Genomic DNA, 17,621 nt, shown 5'->3' with positions numbered 1-17,621 from the left:
TTTGTTGATCTGATCAATTCCTTTTCTCAGTTTTCTTATAACAATAATTTCATCTGAACAGAAGACCAAAGCAAGTGGTTTCTACAGCTGCCAGAACGTGGACCTGCAGTTCCTTGTTCTGGTGAGAGATGAAGTGAGTGCAGTCTCTGGGTGAGCTGCAGGATCCTAGTCGCCCCTCCAGGCCAGCAGGGAAAAGGAAGGGAAAAGCGGGCTAAAACTGATGAGTTCTGATCAAGAGTGAGAAATCGATCCAATCAGCTACGACAAAAAGTCTTCAAAAATATGAACACTATCAAACGATTCATTGCTCTCAAGGTCTATGGGACAATCTTTCTCCCATCTTCCTCAGGCTAGTAACAAGCTGAACCAAGGCAGGCTCCACATAAACACACAACACCCCAATCCCTCACCCAAGGTGTGACGTACCATATCATGGCAGGACTCCACATCCTTGCCGATACCATGGCTGATCAGAGGTGGCTGAGAGGAGCAATTGATAAGAGATACAAATTCGTTCTTGTTGTTTTTGGGGAAGTCTTTGTATTCAACCTAAGGGGGAAAAGAGAGCTGAGGCTAGGGTAGGGAACAGCAAGTATGAATGGGCTGGAGGGCTGCAGCTCCGGGCCCCACAAGCAAGATCACCAGCTCTTCTCTCCAACTCAGCCTGACTGTGGCCATACTAACACCTGCCCTGTCAGCCCAGAACCTTCCAGGAACCTAGGTGTCTGCTCAGAAGCCCAAGACTGGGAGAAGCCATATCCTTTCCTACCAGACAAAGTGTCAGCACTTTGGATTTCTTTGAAATCCAAATTTACAACCACTGCTAGTGGTTAGAAGCTTTTAGGGTTGGCTTGCATTTTGAAATCTTATTACTAAAGGATAAAGATATTTCTCTTACCACATATGCTTACAATACTTCTATACCTCCTACCCTTCCACCACTGCTCCCCAGCCCATCCCTGGACAGAATTTAAGAAAAAAGTACAAAGTTCATTTTCTCAGAGAAGCCAAAAGATGACTGTCCTGAGGCACAGCCATCGCAGCTCAGGCCAGAGTTACCTGGAATCCCTGGACTCTGGAAAGATAGTCCAGTTGCTCAGAGGGTCTCGTGAGAGGTCCATGGGGTACGTGGCCTGAAGAGATGTTATTCTTTAAAATGGTCTCGGCTGTGGGCGAGGTGCCCCCATACAACAACTCTCGGGCTATCATGGCAGTTACCGTGGCCTTGGCAGGATTTGGAGCTGCCCTGGTAAAATCTTTGGTGTGATGTCCTTGACTAACTCCTACAGCCTGGGCGACCTCAGGCACCATGGGAAGAATTCCAGCAGGCAGCTGCTGATGACTTAGATAAGGCATCCTGAACTCGTCCTCTTTATTACCTGGGAGGGACACACATGGTAAACACGAATCCACATCCACAGCCTGGAAAAACGTGGTAACACTATCAAACCCCACGCTGGCCCTCCCCTTGGCACACATGGCAGCGCAGGGAATCAGGGAATGATAAAGACAATTTGCATGCGGGACCTCACTGGCTGGCCTCCTGCTGTTATTCAGGACCCATGCAAATCCCAGAATCACGTTCAGAGGAAGACGATATTAAGATCACACTTACTAGTCCCATTTTCATCCCCAGAGCCAGGTTCAAAAAAGGTTACTTTTCTTCCATCCCCTGGTTTCTTTATGGGTGTCTTAAAAAAAGAAGAAAAAAAAAAAAGGCCATGAGCATAAATCAGATCACTGAAAAATTAGCTCCTGCTGTCTAAATCTACACAAAGTCCAGTCAGCAATAACTGTGGCAATCGGCAGAAAAACCCTGCCCCACCTGACCACTGGCACCCTGACAGACACCTGGGCAGAGCCTGCCTGCCTCCTAATGCACCCTCCTGCCCACACCCCTGCCCACAAAGAGCATCTAACAAAGTGCACTAACCTGTGAATGCTGAGCTGCACTCTGCACCCACAGGAAGACGGGAAGCATTTAATCAGAAAGAGCAGAGATGCTAGACGGTAGAGCCCACCAAGGTGGGGAAAGAAGCTTTCAGACTGAAGCTAAACAAATAAATCAAGAATATTTCCTGGAGCTGATATCCAATTAAAAAATAAGGTGACATTCCAAAATTAACACCGTTATGGGGAAAATGTTATTACCTAAGAATTTTGTGAAACACATCACCTTTCTAAGAAGTAACAAAGGACACTCTGAATGTCCTACAAAATTCTGAAATGAAAAACCCTAAAGCCAAGTTTAAGATCTATACTGGTGGTATCTGGGGTCCCAGTCAGTTATTAACTGGCCACGACTGATGCTGTTTCTGTCAATATGACTGGCAGACATGAATGAATCAGGCCTGACTTCAAGTTTGTCTCACCAGGACCATTCAGTGATGGGAAAGAAGAAGGTCAGCCATGGCTTTTGCTGAGGTCCTGCTTACCACTTCTGGCAGACACGAATTTTTCTTTTTACTTTCCTTTTTTGTTGTTGTTGAGACAGGGTCTGTCACCCAGGCTGAGGGCAGTGGCGTGATCACAGCTCACTGCAGCCTTGACCTTCCAAGGCTCAATCCTCCCATCACAGCCTTGTAGCTCGGACTACAGGCACAAGCCACCATACCTGGCTGATTTTTTAATTTTTTGTAGAGACAGGGTTTCATCATATTGCTCAGACTGGTCTTAACTCCTGGATTCAAGGCCTCAGCCTCCCAAAGTGCTGGGATTACAAGTGTGAGCCACCACACCTGGCCATGAATTTTTCAGTAGGGGATTATTTTCATCTGATGTTTAACTCACATAGGAAAAAAGAAATTCCAAACCTAAACTTTGGATTTGGCCTGTCTCTACTGTCACACTGTCTTATTTTGCCAGAAAAATCAAAGCCTGTTCCACGATTAACGAAAGCCTAACAGTTATAAACCTTTAACACAGGCTTCATTTCTAGAGTGCAAATCACACTTAGTAATTTCAATCCTAATTACCCTTCATCCTCTCATCCTACAAATGGAGAGGAGCAAGCTGCCCTCCACAAAGCGTCCCCAGACCACAAAGATACTGACACAATCACGATCTAACCCAGAGCCTCCTGGGGCCAGTGGACATGCGAGGCCCCTCTGAGCACATTATGGTCCAAATGGATGAGACACTGCTCAGCAGGACTCCTTGAACTGTCAGGAGGATAAAGCCTTGCCTTAACGCCTGCCCCTGGAGGTGCCCCAGTTCCCTAGGGTGAGGCGAGAGACCATCTTGCAATCAGAGAGTCCACAGCACTCACCTTCTCCTCTGACTTGAGTGCGGGTTTGGTGGGCTGCGCCTGTGGGACTTTGAAACCAAGGATCTCCAGCATGTTCTCGGCTGCATTGCGCTTGGCCACCTTCTTGTTGGTGCCCATTCCTTCTGCAGTGTGGTTTCCAACCTTCACCTGCACAAAGAAGTCAAAACATAGACCAGTGCTTAAACCTTCAGAATAACAACCAGGCAGGAATTGGTGTGTCAGCAAAATAACCCAACTATGGTCAGAAGCAAGATAACAGCAGTGCCCCGAACCTGGCCTCCTCGTCTGTGAGAGCTAATTATTAAATAGTCAGGAGTTTGGGAAGCTGGCTGTTAAACACAGCCAGTATTAAACATTTAATTATATAAGCTGATAATTATTTTAACAGAGGTAATTTTTGACTGCATTTTATAATCATCTGTGTTCTGAAGGTCTGTCCAGCTATTGCATTTGTACAATGGAAACAGCCTGTGATGGTGAACTACTGCACATCTCTTCCCAGCATTGCCATTGGAAGTATCACTTTGAGAGCTTGAAATCAGCCATGGTGGGACTATTTATACCACAGAAATATACAAATGCTACGTATCAAAGATCATAAGTTGTTTATTGTCTAACTCTAAGCCTACAATGATGAAAATGTTAATAAAGCAGGTTAATCTTAAAAGCATGAGAAGTCTGCAGCCATTACATTGTAAATAGCACAAAAAAACTGAAATATCTTCCCGTCTTTGAAAATTATACAATTTAGCAGAGAAGCCACTCATATCTCATATCATTTACAAATGAGTGATGTTACATGTCTTCATTGCTTCACTTTTTCTTTTTTCTTTTTTGGGGGAGACAGGGTCTCACTTCGTCACCCAGGATGGAGTGCAGTGGCATGATCTCAGCTCACTGCAACCTCTACTTCCCAGGTTCAAGCGACTCTCCTGCCTCAGCCACCCGAGTAGCTGGGATTACAGGCGTGTGCCACCATGCCTGGCTAACTTTTGTATTTTTAGCAGAAACGAGGTTTCACCATGTTGATCAGGCTGGTCTCGAACCCCTGACCTCAAGTGATCCGCCATGCTGGGATTACAGGCGTAAGCCATCAAGCCCGGCCTGTTTTACTTTCATCTTACCTATTAACATATATAAAAAATATCAACCAGCTGGGCGTGGTGGCTCACGCCTGTAATCCCAGCACATTGGGAGGCTGAGATAGGTGGATCACCTGAGGTCAGGAGTTCGAGACCAGCCTGGCCAACATGGTGAAACCCCATCTCTACTAAAAATACAAAAATCAGCCAGGCGTGACGGCGGGTGCCTGTGAATCCCAGCTACTTGGGAGGCTGAGGCAGGAGAATCACTTGAACCTGGGAGGCAGAGGTTGCAGTGAGCCGAGATCACGCCACTGCCCTCCAGCCTGGACAACAGAGCAAGTTGACTCCATTCCCCTCTACCCAAAAAAAAATGTATTTCAACCAGTATTCATGCTAGAACCAAAATCTCAAATCTACAGTATGGATTTGTCAATGACATGAGCAACACCTTTGCTGAACTGGATAGTAATAAACCATTATGTGTTGTCTGATTTTATAACACTATCGGTGACTGTCACACTGAAATATGTATGAAATTTACAATAAAGTGTATATTATTTATAAATTGTACTATACATCCTGTCAGTAAAATTTATAAAACACATATATATGTCAGTATAATTTATCACACACATATATATGTCAGTATAATTTATAAACACATCCTTTGTGTCAGTAAAATTTATAACACACATGTATATAACACCCAGGTATATATATATAACATACATATTCAGCTCATTCCACCAAACCACCCTCCCCGAAGAAGAGCTGGTTGTTAAACATGTTCCAGCACATCACTACTTACAACCCCCTTCCCAAGTTGATTGTAATAACAGGTACCTGGCTGCTAAAACCAAAAGTCCAGGTCACAAGACTCAGAGAGTCAAAGAAACCATTCCCTGGCCTGGGACTAAATTCCAACCTGGCCATCTACCAGCCATTTCATCTTGGGCAAATTACTGATCCTCTCAGCAAACTGCAATTTTCTTTTGTGGAACGAAAGGATCATTCTTTTCCTACCTTCTGACTGCATAGGTAAAACATACGAGGTCAACTTTCTAAGTTATAAATTGCTATACAAGAGATAAGGATTCTGTCTTACATCAGAAAGCACTTAAATTCAAATCACAATTAAGTTAAGCTGCCTATGTGAAATGACCACTTAGCTTTGAACTTAATCAGCTAAGTACAAAGAAATGTTCCATACTAATCTGAAGTGTCACCCAATCTAAGGAAGAGGCAACCCTAGATTCCAGACTCCATAAGAATTAGGAGGAAGAGGAATAGATCTCTTGATACTACTTACAAAATTTACCTTTGGTAAAGAGCAATGTCATAAACCTTCAAGGAGATGTAATGAAGAAAAACTTCGCCCAGCACCCACCACCCACCACCCCAGGACTCTTTCTTCCAAATTTCGGTGCGACACACCCACATTCCCACCAGTGCACCCAGCAGTAGTGCTGGTGTGCACACATTACATTCATTTTTTTAAGCATTAAGATAAACAACTTAATCTTTGATATGTAGCCTTTACAGATTTCTGTGGTATGTTTAAGCTGTCAAATTATTGCAAGCCACAAGGTCTTAATAAGCATCACAGTTGGCTGGGCGCGGTGGCTCACGCCTGCAATCCCGCACTTTGGAAGGCTGAGGTGGGAGGATCACAAGGTCAGGAGATCAAGACCACCCTGGCCAACATGGCAAAACTCCGTCTCTGCTAAAAATACAAAAAATTAGCTGGGCATGGTGGCACGTGCCTGTAATCCCAGCTACTCGGGAGGCTGAGGCAGGAGAATCGCTTGAATCAGGGAGTCGGAGGTTGCAGTGAGCTGAGACAGCACCACTGCACTCCAGCCTGGGCGACAGAGTGAGACTCCATCTCAAAAATAAATAAATAAATAAGGATCACAGTTGCTGGCAGAACACGGCCCACAGGATCTAGCCTCCTCAGGAAGGTGTCCAGGCCTTGAACCACCATCAGCCCCCAAGGCTGGATGTGGTCAGAGGAAGGGGCGCCCATCATCCACGCTGACCCACCTGCATCACAAACTCCCTGCGGCGCGGGAGGCCTCGCTCTGTGAGAAGCGTGTACTCTGGCTCCTTCTCCTTTTTTGCCTGCTGGATCTGGGCCAGTCTGCTAATCGGATTGATCCCCTGGCCATATTCTGGGCTTGTCTGTGGCTGAGGAACAAACAAGGCAGAAACTCTGTAATGTTATTCACTGCATGAACTTGGTCAACTCAGAGATCAGGATATGAGAGGAGATAAGAGATTTTGGGTTGACCTAATGGCTCAGAATTCTATTTTTTTAAATTTAACATTTTAAAAATGAAAAGATGCTTTGATTTTATACAATTGTTCTAGGTGATTTTAAGGTCTTAGCAAACCAACATCAACATTTCACTATAACGAAGCATCACTATGACTGCGATGGCTGCTTTTTAATGTATTTCAACATATGACAGTAAATGGGCAGAAAAAACATAAAACACTATTCCTACAACTCCCCAAAAGTCTGAGCTATGATGGGTTCCCAATTTTCTTGAAAAGAACTCAAAATCCAGAAACCACTTTTTAAAAAAAGCTCAAGCTGATGCCACATGGCAAGAAGAACCTCAGAATCCCAGTTACTTCCTTGTGGCCACCTTTTGTGCCAAGGAACCCTCACTCACTCTGCTGATCAGAAGTGACTTCCAGGCTATATTAAGCAAAAAAGGGAAACAAAAGGTATACATAGTATGCTTTTATGTAAGAAAAATTTGGATCTTGATACAGCATGAAACTACATATACTGAAAATCACGAAGTCCCCCATGGAATTATGTCCCCTTTCTGGGGTTGGGAATGGGGTCAATATAATGCTTTGATAGATCCATTAGTGTGGCTCAAAAATCCAAAAGAAAAGGCACACAGCAAAATGTCTCAATCCCACCCTCCCACTATGGGCCTCCTGCCTGGTACGAATCTCCTCCACCTTCAGAACAGCAACATGGTCACTGAGACACAGGCACTGTTATTTCACCACGCGCCCCACAGACCGGCATGGCATTCCTGCCCAATACCCCACTGTGATCGCCAGGGCTGTGATGAGCACCCTCCTGCACAGATGTGTGTGCCCGTCTGCGGGTGCCTCTACTGAACTGACACAATGTCCTTATCTTACCTAACAGGTGGCTCTTGCAGCACCTCTAAGGGGTCTGGCAGGCCTGGGGTGTGGCACGTTGGTCTCATCCCTGTTCACCTCGGGGACAGCAACCAGCCTTCTAAACCCCCCACCCATCTACAGGTAATGAAAACACCTTCTGTGTTCAGAAAAGTTCTCACCTTGACTACAGGTTTTGTTTTCTTTTTGATTCTAGGCTTTACTCGTTCAACTGCAGGCAGGGGCGGTAACTTCTTCAGCTCCTCAAGAACAGCTATGGCGGCATTTTTCTTTGAAATCTTCTTGCTTTTCCCTTCACCTTCCCCCACAAACTCCCCAACCGAAACCTTGGTCACAAAGTTCTTCATGTGGGGTGGGCCACTCTCCCGGGCCACCTGTTTCAGAGGGAAAGACTGAGTGAAAGCGGACAGACACTTATTAAAAGGTGCAAGGCACACTGGCTGGCACACTTCACACAGACACAGGGAAGGGGAATCAAGGACAAGGCCTACTAAATGAAAGGAAGCGGGGATCATTTCAAATGCTTTCTCGCCTTTCTTCTTACTTCTCAAATTGGTTTATGCTCTTGAGTCTGGTGAGTCCCAAACAGTCAGGCATGAAATAGGGAGACCTTTTTACTCCCATGCCCCCAGCTCACAGGCTGTCCTGAGTTTAGTGTGGCCCACTGCAACTGGCAAAAAGGAAGCTAGCCCAGCAAAGTCCAGAAATAAATGCAGCACAAATGCTCAAGTTTAGTATCTGCTCTGAGCCTCCAGCCAGGACTAGGCCTACTAAATACTGGCTGCTATGTGGCCACAAAAGAGAACGAGACAAATCTCTAAGCACTGATAAAGAGGGATTCCCTGCACACACTAAGTAAAAAAAAAAAAAAAAAAAAAAGAATCAAACTACAAAAGAGTGCATATGGTATGGTAGCTTTAAGAAAAAAAAAGGATTTTATACAAATATCTACACATATATAAACAGACGCACATTTATAAGCTCATTTTTGAAAAAAAAAAAAAAATCAGAGGAAGGATAAAGAAATCAATGGGCTGGACGTGGTGGCTCACAGCTGTAATCCCAGCACTTTGGGAGACCGAAGCGGGTGGATCACTTGAGGTCAGGAGTTCAAGACCAGCCTGGCCAACATGGTGAAACTCCATCTCTACTAAAAATACAAAAATTAGCTAGGGGTGGTGGTGCACACCTGTAATCCCAGCTACTTGGGAGGCTGAGACGCAAAAATCCCTTGAATCTAAGAGGCGGAGATTGCAGTGATTCAAGATCACAACACTGCACTCCAGCCTAAGCGATAGAGTAAGACCCTGTCTCAAAGGAAAAAAAAGCAAGCAATGGGCCGGGCGCGGTGGCTCACGCCTGTAATCCCAGCACTTTGGGAGGCCGAGGTGGGTGGATCACGAGGTCAGGAGATCGAGACCATCCTGGCTAACACGGTGAAACCCCGTCTCTACTAAAAATACAAAAAAAATTAGCCAGGCGTGGTGGCAGGCGCCTGTAGTCCCAGCTACTCGGGAGGCTGAGGCAGGAGAATGGCGTGAACCTGGGAGGCGGAGCTTGCAGTGAGCTGAGATTGCACCACTGCACTCCAGCATGGGTGACAGAGCAGGACTCCATCTCAAAAAGCAAGCAATGAAATTAGTTACCTACAACAGGTGTGAGGGATTAGGGTAGGGAGACGGGATGAGATGGGAATGATAGTTTTGACTTCTGGAAGCATTTACTGTTTTACATATTAAAGAAATAAAACTAAGTCAACAAAGATGGGAAAAGAATCTAAAATTAAACATGAACAGAAACTTAGCTGCATATTAAAGTGATTACAATCTCCAAATGGACCAAAGACCTACACAGAGGCGCTAACACGCACAACTCTCAGAAGCAAAAATGGGCGAATCTTCATGACTTTGGGTTTGGCAATTGGTTTTTAAGGTATGAAACTATGAAACTAAAAGCACAATCAACAAGAGGGGAAAAAAAAACAAGTCATGCTTAATCAAACTTTAAAACTTTTGTGTATCATGGACATTATCGAGAAAGTGATTACAGTAACAGAGATAGAAAATCAGGCTGGGCAGGGTGGCTCATGCCTGTAATCCCAACGCTCTGGGAGTCCAGGGTGGGAGGATCACTTGAGCTCAGAAGTTCAAGACCAGCCTGGCCAATATAGCAAGACCTTGACTCTACAAAAATAAAAACAAAATTAGCCAGGTGTGGTAGTGTGCCCCTGTATGTAGTCCTAGCTACGTGGGAGGCTAAAGCAGGAGGATGACCTGAGCCCAGGAGATCAAGGCTACAGGGAGCTATGATCACACGACTGCACCCCAGCCTGGGCAACAGAGCAAAACCTTGTCTCGAAAAGTTTAAAAAAAGAAAAAAAGAAGAAAAGAAACTTAAAAATCTAACCAACATTAGCCAAGACACTCAAAAAGAAAAATCAAGTTAGAAGACTTACACTACCAGATTTTAAAACTTCCTATAAAGTCACAACAACTAGGATATGGTTTTGTGTCAGGATAAACAGATCAACAGAACAGCACGAAAAAGACCCGCACATATAAGGTCACTCGATTTTTGGCAAACACACCAAAACAAATTAAAAATCTCTCTTAAAAAAATAGTACCAGAGCAACTAACTAGGTATCTGCACGGAGCAGGGGGAAAAAGAAAAAAAGTCAAACCATGATCTCTAACTCATACCACAAACAAAAATTAATTAGACCGAGGATCACTTAAATGTGGTCTAAACTAAAACTACAAAGATTTTATAACAGAAGAAAGCCTCAAGACTGTAAGGTTGGCAAAGAGTTGAACACAAAAAATATCCACCATAAAGAAAAAGGAAATTCCTCAAAATTAAAAACCACTGGCTGGGCGCAGTGGCTCACGCCTGTAATCCCAACACTTTGGGAGGCCGAGGTGCGCAGATCACGAGGTCAGGAGTTCAAGATCAGCCTGGCCAACATAGTGAAACCCCGTCTCTACTAAAAATACAAAAAAATTAGCTGGGCGTGGTGGCAGGCACCTGTAATCCCAGCTACTTAGGAGGCTGAGACACGAGAATTGCTTGAACCCGGGAGACGGAGGTTGCAGTGAGCCGAGATGGCACCACTGCACTCCCGTCTGGGCAACAAGAGCGAAACGCCCATCTCAAAAATAAATAAATAAATAAGGCCGGGAGCGGTGGCTCACGCTTGTAATCCCAGCACTTTGGGAGGCCGAGGCGGGTGGATCACGAGGTCAGGAGATCAAGACCACGGTGAAACCCCGTCTCTACTAAAAATACAAAAAAATTAGCCGGGCATGGTGGCGGGCGCCTGTAGTCCCAGCTACTCGGAGAGGCTGAGGCAGGAGAATGGCGTGAACCCGGGAGGCGGAGCTTGCAGTGAGCCGAGATTGCACCACTGCACTCCAGCCTGGGCAACAGAGTGAGACTCCATCTCAAAAAAATAAATAAATAAATAAAATAAATAAAATAAAATAAAATAAAATAAAATAAATAAATAAATAAATAAAATAAAAAATAAAATAAACTGCTCATCAGAAGACATTTAAAAAGTAAAAAAGGGGGCCGGGCACGGTGGCTCACGCCCGTAATACCAACACTTTGGGAGGCCAAGGCAGGTGGATCACCTGAGGTCAGGAGTTTGAGACCAGCCTGGCCAACATGGTGAAACCCCGTCTCTACTAAAAATACAAAAATTAGCTGAGTGTGGTGGCACGTGACTGTAATCCCAGCTACTTAAGAGGCTAACACAGGAGAATTGCTTGAACCCCGGAGGTGGAGGTTGCAGTGAGCTGTGATCACGCCATTGCATTCCAGCCCGGGTGACAGAGCAAGACTTTGTCTAAAAAAAAAAAAAAAAAAAAAAAGTAAAAAAGGGGCCAGGCACATTGGCTCACTCCTGTAATCCCAGCACTTTGAGAAGGCCAAGGTGGGCAGATGGCTTGAGTCCAGGAGTTTGAGACCAGCCTGGGCAACATGGCAAAACCCCGTCTCTACAACAACAACAACAACAAAAAAAAAATACAAAAATTGGCTGGGCTCGGTGGCTCACGCCTGTAATCCCAGCACTTTGAGAGGCCGAGGCGGGCGAATCACCTGAGGCCAGGAGTTTGAGACCAGCCTGACCAACATGGAGAAACCCCATCTCTACTAAAAATACAAAATTACCTGGGCGTGGTAGTGCATGCCCATAATCCCAGCTACTTGGGAGGCTGAGGCAGGAGAATCGCTTGAACCCAGGAGGCAGAGGTTGCGGTGAGCTGAGATCACACCATTGCACTCCAGCCTGGGCAACAAGAGCGAAACTGTCTCAGAGGAAAAAAAAAAAAATAGAAAAATTAGCCCAGCGTGGTGGCGTGTGCCTGTAGCCCCAGCTACTTGGGAGGCTGAGACAGCAGGATCAATTGAGCTCAGGAGGTCGAGGTTGCAGTGAGGTGAGATCGTGCCACTGCACTACAGCCCGGGTACAAAGTGAGTTCTTTTCTCTAAAATCAAATAAAATAAACTTGTGATTTCAAAATATACATATTTCCTAGCTCTATCTCCTAACAGGGCCTAGAAGCCATGGCTCTCCAGCAGGAACAAGCATGCTAGCACCCTGTCCCGTCTCTACACACCACTCCCAATTAGAAGGAACCAGAACTTCTTGGAGGAATGGCCAAGACCATTTCTATTAGAAATTTATGTTTCCAATGGGGCTAAAGCTAGAGCAAGGGAAGTTCAAAGTGAGGCTAAAACATTTTGTTGTATCAGAAAGCATGGAAGTTCTCAAAATGTGAAGAGGGGAGGTACAAAGGTTATTTAATAAAGGACTGTCTCGGCCAGGTGTGGTGGCTGAAGACTGTAATCCCAGCCTGGGCGACAAGAGCAAAACTCTGTCTCAAAAAATAAAAAAAGAAAGGACTGTCTCTTCAACAAACAGTGCAGGCACAATTAGACATCCAAATACAAAAAAAAAAAAAAAGACAAAAACATCCGTTATGTCACAGTATACATGAAAACTAACTCGAAATGAATTATAAACCTAAATGTAAGAGCTAAAACTAAAATTTCTAAGGAAAATGACTTTAGGTTAGCCAAATGTATCTCAGCACGCACAAACATTACTAACTATAAAAAATTTGACAAACTACACCTCACCAAAATTCAATACTTCTGCTCTTTTTGAAAGTCACTTAAAATCAAATGACAAACCACAGACTTAAGAGAAAACATCTGCAAAATACTTATCTGAGAAAAAACTTGAATTCAGAATATATATAGAACCTCCAAAACTCAATAATAAAAAGACACTCAAAAAAACTGACAAGATATAAACCTATATTTCATCAAAGAAAATAGTAAAATAAAAACATGAAAAGAAGCTCAGTATTGCTAGTCTTCATGGAGATATATAAATTAAAACCACAACAAGATACTACTGACTACCTGCTAGAATGACTAAAAAAAAAAAAAATTTTTTTTTTTTTTTTTTTTTGAGATGGAGTCTCACTCTGTCACCCAGGGTAATGCAGTGGTACGATCTTGGCTCAATGCAACCTCTGCCTCCTGGGTTCAAGCGATTCTCCTCCCTCAGCCCCCCGAGTACCTGGGACTACAGGTGCACACAACCATGCCCACCTAATTTTTGTATTTTTAGTAGAGAAGGGGTTACGCCATGTTGGCCAGGCTGGAATAACGAAAATTTTAAAAGCTGACAATACCCAAGTGTTGGCGAGGATGTAAAGCAACTAAGACTCTCTCATATATTGCAGGTGAAATGCACAATGATACATCTGGTTTAGAAAAGTTTGGCAACTTTGTTTTTTTGTGTGTTTTTTTGTTTGTTTTTTTTTTGAGACAAAGTCTCACTCTGTCGCCCGGGCTGGAGTGCAGTAGCATGATCTCGGCTCACCGCAACCTCTGACTCCCAGGTTCAAGCGATTCTCATGCCTCAGTCTACTGAGTAGCTGGGATTACAGGCACATGCCACCATGCCTGGCTAATTTTTTGTATTTTTAGTAGAGACGAGGTTTCACCATGTTGGCCAGGCTGGTCTCGAACTCCTGACCTCAAGTGATCCGCCCACCTTGGCTTCCCAAAGTGTTGGGATTACAGGCGTGAGCCCATGAGCCCAGCCAACTTCTTATAAAGTTATTTATTTATCATGCAACTCAGCAAATCCACTCAAGTATTTATTCAAGAAAAATGAAAGCATGTCTCCACAGATGTATATAAATGTTTACAGTAGATTTATTAATAATCACCAAAAACTCAACAATACAAATCTTCAACTGGCAAATAGATACACTGTAGTGTGTACACACTATGTAACACTCTTGGTGATAAAAAGGAACAAACTACTGAAACACACAAGAGCATGAATAATGACTCCAAGCTAAGTTAAAGAAGTCAGACAAAAGGCAATGTACTCTATTTTCCATTTATGTAATATTCTTAAAAAGGCAACACTCTAGGGACAGAATGAGATCAATGCTTGCCAAAGCCTAAGGATAGAGGGGAGAGACTGACTGCAAAGTGACACAGGGAACTTTACTGGGTGGGAGATGTTCTGTTTTGACTATGGTGCTGGTTACAGAACCATATACACTTATCAAAACACATCGAACTGTGCACTTACACAGGGTGACTTTCACTGTAAATTATACCTCAAGAAGCCTGACCACTCCTTCATCCAAAAAATAACTGATGGGGGCATGTTAAAGGGCACAAGGGCCAATTTAAAGGACAATTTGGACATCAAAATGGGTGACGATAACAATGGAGTAATACTTTGGGTAAAAAAAAAAAAGCAGCAATGCATCTATACTGATATAATTACTATAAGAGGGGAGGAAGGAAACTTTTTTTTTTCTTTTTTTTTTTTTTTTTGAGACGGAGTCTTGCTCTATCACCCAGGCTGGAGTGCAGTGGCGCAATCTCGGCTCACTGCAAGCTCCGCCTCCCGGGTTCACGCCATTCTCCTGCCTCAGCCACTCCGAGCAGCTGGGACTACAGGCGCCCGCCACCACGCCCGGCTAATTTTTTGGTATTTTTAGTAGAAACGGGGTTTCACCATGGTCTCGATCTCCTGACCTCGTGATCCGCCCGCCTCGGCCTCCCAAAGTGCTGGGATTACAAGCGTGAGCCACCGCGCCCGGCCCTACTTTTTCTTTACTGTAGAATGCCAGCTTGGAAATGCAAAAAATGATCATTTTGACATCTACCACAGTGATAATCAATGCCACCACCCACACACCTGGGGCCGGGTGTGGTGGCTCACACCTGTAATCCCAGCACTCTGGGAGGCCAAAGTGCACGCCTAATCCTAGCTACTTGGGAGGCTGAGGCAGGAGAATCGTTTGAACCCAGGAGGCAGAGGTTGCAGTGAGCTGAGATCACATCACTGCACTGCAGCCTGGGCAACAGAGCAAGACTCCATTTCAAAAAAAAAAAAAAAAAAAAAACAAAAGATTGCTGGAACCACCGGGGAGACCTGTGAGGGCCTAGCCTTCAAACATCTCCTCAGAGGTTAGGAGTTAATTACAAAGTGACATGAAGTGATGCTCTGAGAAGGATCAATATCACTCCCATGGTGATCCTGCCAAAAAACACATAACCAGACCTAATCATAAGCAATCCATCAGAAACACCCAAATTGAGGGCCACTGTACGAAAATAACTGACCTTTAAACATGTCAATGTCATGAAACAGAGAAAGGCTGAGAATGTACTGCAGATACTAGAGATACTGCAGAGACTAAAGAGAAAGGTCAGCTAAATGCAAGGTGTGAGTCTGCATCAGACACTAGAGCGGAAGAAGCATTTCTATAAACGACATCGAGACAACTGGTGAAATGTGAACGTAGGATGTGTATTAGGTAACAGTACTATAGCAATGCTAAATTTCCTCTACTAATAGATTGTGGTTATTTAAGAGAATGTCCTTGCTCTTAAGAGATACATGCTGAAATATTAGGAGTTAAAGGGTATGATATCTGCCACTTTCTGTCAAATAATCCAGCAAAGTAAAAAACAGAAAATAAAATAATATGTATATTTATGGAAAAAGAAAAAGCAGGCTGGGTGCAGTGGCTCACGCCTGTAATCCCAGCACTTTGGGAGGCCAAGGCAGGCAGATCACTTGAGGTCAGGAGTTCAAGACCAGCCTGGCCAACATGGTGAAATCCCATCTCTACTAAAAATACAAAAATTAGCTGAGTGTGGTGGCGTGCATCTGTAATCCCAGCTACTCAGGAGGCTGAGGCAGGAGAACTGCTTGAATCCGGGAGGCGGAGGTTGCAGTGAGCCGAGATCATGCCACTGTTCTCTAGCCTAGGCAACAGAGTGAGGCTCCGTCTCAAAAAAAAAAAAAGGAAGGAAGGAGCGAGCAAATATGGTAAAATGTTAACCACTGGTTAATCTAAGTGAAAGTTATATTCATTGTCCTATTCTTGTAACTTTTAGATAGATTTGAAATTTTTTAAGTAAAAAATTGAAAAAATGTCTAGGTAAGATAAGTGAGCCTCTGAAATGGATTTTTTTTTTTTTTTTTTTTTTTTTTTTGGTGTGGGGGAAGGAGGTAGCGGGGAATGGGGGTAGGAATTCAGCACAGTGGCCAGGAGCAGAGGTGTGGGAAGGACCTGGCCTGCTTAGGCACCTGTGGACTGATGTTAAAGAACTCCCATAGGTGCTGCCCACACCCAAGGGCAGATTATGAAACACTTCCTCCCGTAACAGTGCTTTTCCTGTCCTCAGGTTAGACTTTGGAGGGACAGGTCAGCCACCCTGATGGCTCACTTCAAATTCACAGCCCACCCTGGCCCTCTCCAACGGCTTGCATTGTCTGCCCACATCAAGATCCCTCCAATCTAAATCTGGAGGATCACCTGGATTACATGTGGTGTGGGCATGTCACAACTGCCTCCCGATGACCGTATCCAACAGCACCATCACATTTTCTAACTAAAACTGTATATTTTATCAGAAGTCAAACTGGCTGGGCACAGTGGCTCATGCCTGTAATCCCAGCACTTCAGGAGGTGAAGGTGAGTGGATCACCTGAGGTCAGGAGTTCAAGACCAGCCTGGCTAACATGGTGAAACCCTGTCTCTACTACCAGGAGGCGGAGGTTGCCATAAGCCGAGATCGTGCCATTGTACTCCAGCCTGGGCAACAAGAGCAAAACTCCATCTCCAAAAAAATAAAAAATAAAAAAAATAAAAATGTCAAGCTGTATATATTTTTCCAAAAAACTGCTCCTGTCTTCTCCTATTAAAACACCTAACGAAGCTTCCTATGTGACAGATTTAATTACCAAAAACTTATTGAATAAATGAATAGAATAATTTTTGATTAACTATTTCCTAAACATTTAATACATGCCAGGCAATTTTCCAGAGGCAAAAGAAAGGAAAGACCTTGCTCCACATAATAATGCAAGCTAGTAAAAAATTCCTGATATGTGAGTTAATGAATATAAGTACTCATGCCACCAACTACATGCAAGCTGTGATAAATTACTTTAAAAGATCACCACCAGAGGGCACTCCTACAATTCTTTTATGTGACTACTGTTAAGATTCCTGAACACAGAGTTGAGAGCCAAATCTGAAACCTTAACAAAAGTGAAGGTGGAAAGGAAGCAATCTGACCCCAACTCCCACAGAACAAAAACATAAAATAGCAATCTCTAAGTTTCCAGAAATCTCAGTGACTCTGGGTAGCAGCAAGAGTGACCAGGTAGCAAGCTTCTTAGGAATCCAACGCTCTGGCCCAAGCCATCAACTCTGAACATGAGGTGACCCAGGAAGCCCGTCAGGCATCTCCCACTCCCCACGGTCTTGGTACCCCTCCCCCACAATCTGCAAAAATCCACTCTCATGACAGACTAATCTGTCAGCAGGGGAGAAAAGCAACACTTCTCCCCTTTCCTGAAACAGGTGCCGGAGGAGACCTCATGACTCCTTGGGATGCAGCTCCCATCTTTTTCCCACTCAAGAGTGAGCCCAAACAGCCATTCTGAATGTCCCCTGTCTCATTCCCTCCCCAAGTGCATCCCAGCCTCCACTGATGGACGGAGAAAGGCCAGGGAGGGAATGTAGGGCCAGGTGAG

General features: G+C 44.3%; 1 protein-coding gene across 10 annotated transcripts in view; it reads right to left on the bottom strand.

Annotated features, from left to right (window-relative positions):
• The window catches only part of STAU1 (staufen double-stranded RNA binding protein 1), an 80,687-nt gene that overhangs the window by 3,667 nt on the left and 59,399 nt on the right, over positions 1-17,621 (bottom strand). For 7 of the 10 annotated variants that reach the window (XM_032142281.2, XM_032142274.2, XM_032142273.2 and 4 more), the window contains 6 exons: positions 7,683-7,913; positions 6,397-6,540; positions 3,269-3,415; positions 1,616-1,691; positions 1,060-1,379; positions 427-549 (listed from right to left, as the gene is read on the bottom strand). In XM_032142281.2, the coding sequence (XP_031998172.1) occupies positions 427-549; positions 1,060-1,379; positions 1,616-1,691; positions 3,269-3,415; positions 6,397-6,540; positions 7,683-7,913 (1,041 nt within the window). The remainder of the gene's footprint in view (positions 1-426; positions 550-1,059; positions 1,380-1,615; positions 1,692-3,268; positions 3,416-6,396; positions 6,541-7,682; positions 7,914-17,621) is intronic. The other 3 variants (XM_032142282.2, XM_032142275.2, XM_058432776.1) reach the window with 1 other exon arrangement.

The sequence above is a fragment of the Hylobates moloch genome, unplaced genomic scaffold (genome assembly GCF_009828535.3).
Source record: "Hylobates moloch isolate HMO894 unplaced genomic scaffold, HMol_V3 SCAFFOLD_21, whole genome shotgun sequence".
In the NCBI taxonomy this organism is placed as follows: Eukaryota; Metazoa; Chordata; class Mammalia; order Primates; family Hylobatidae; genus Hylobates; species Hylobates moloch.
Note: the sequence above shows the minus strand (reverse complement) of the source record. Positions and strands in the feature narration are given on the sequence as shown.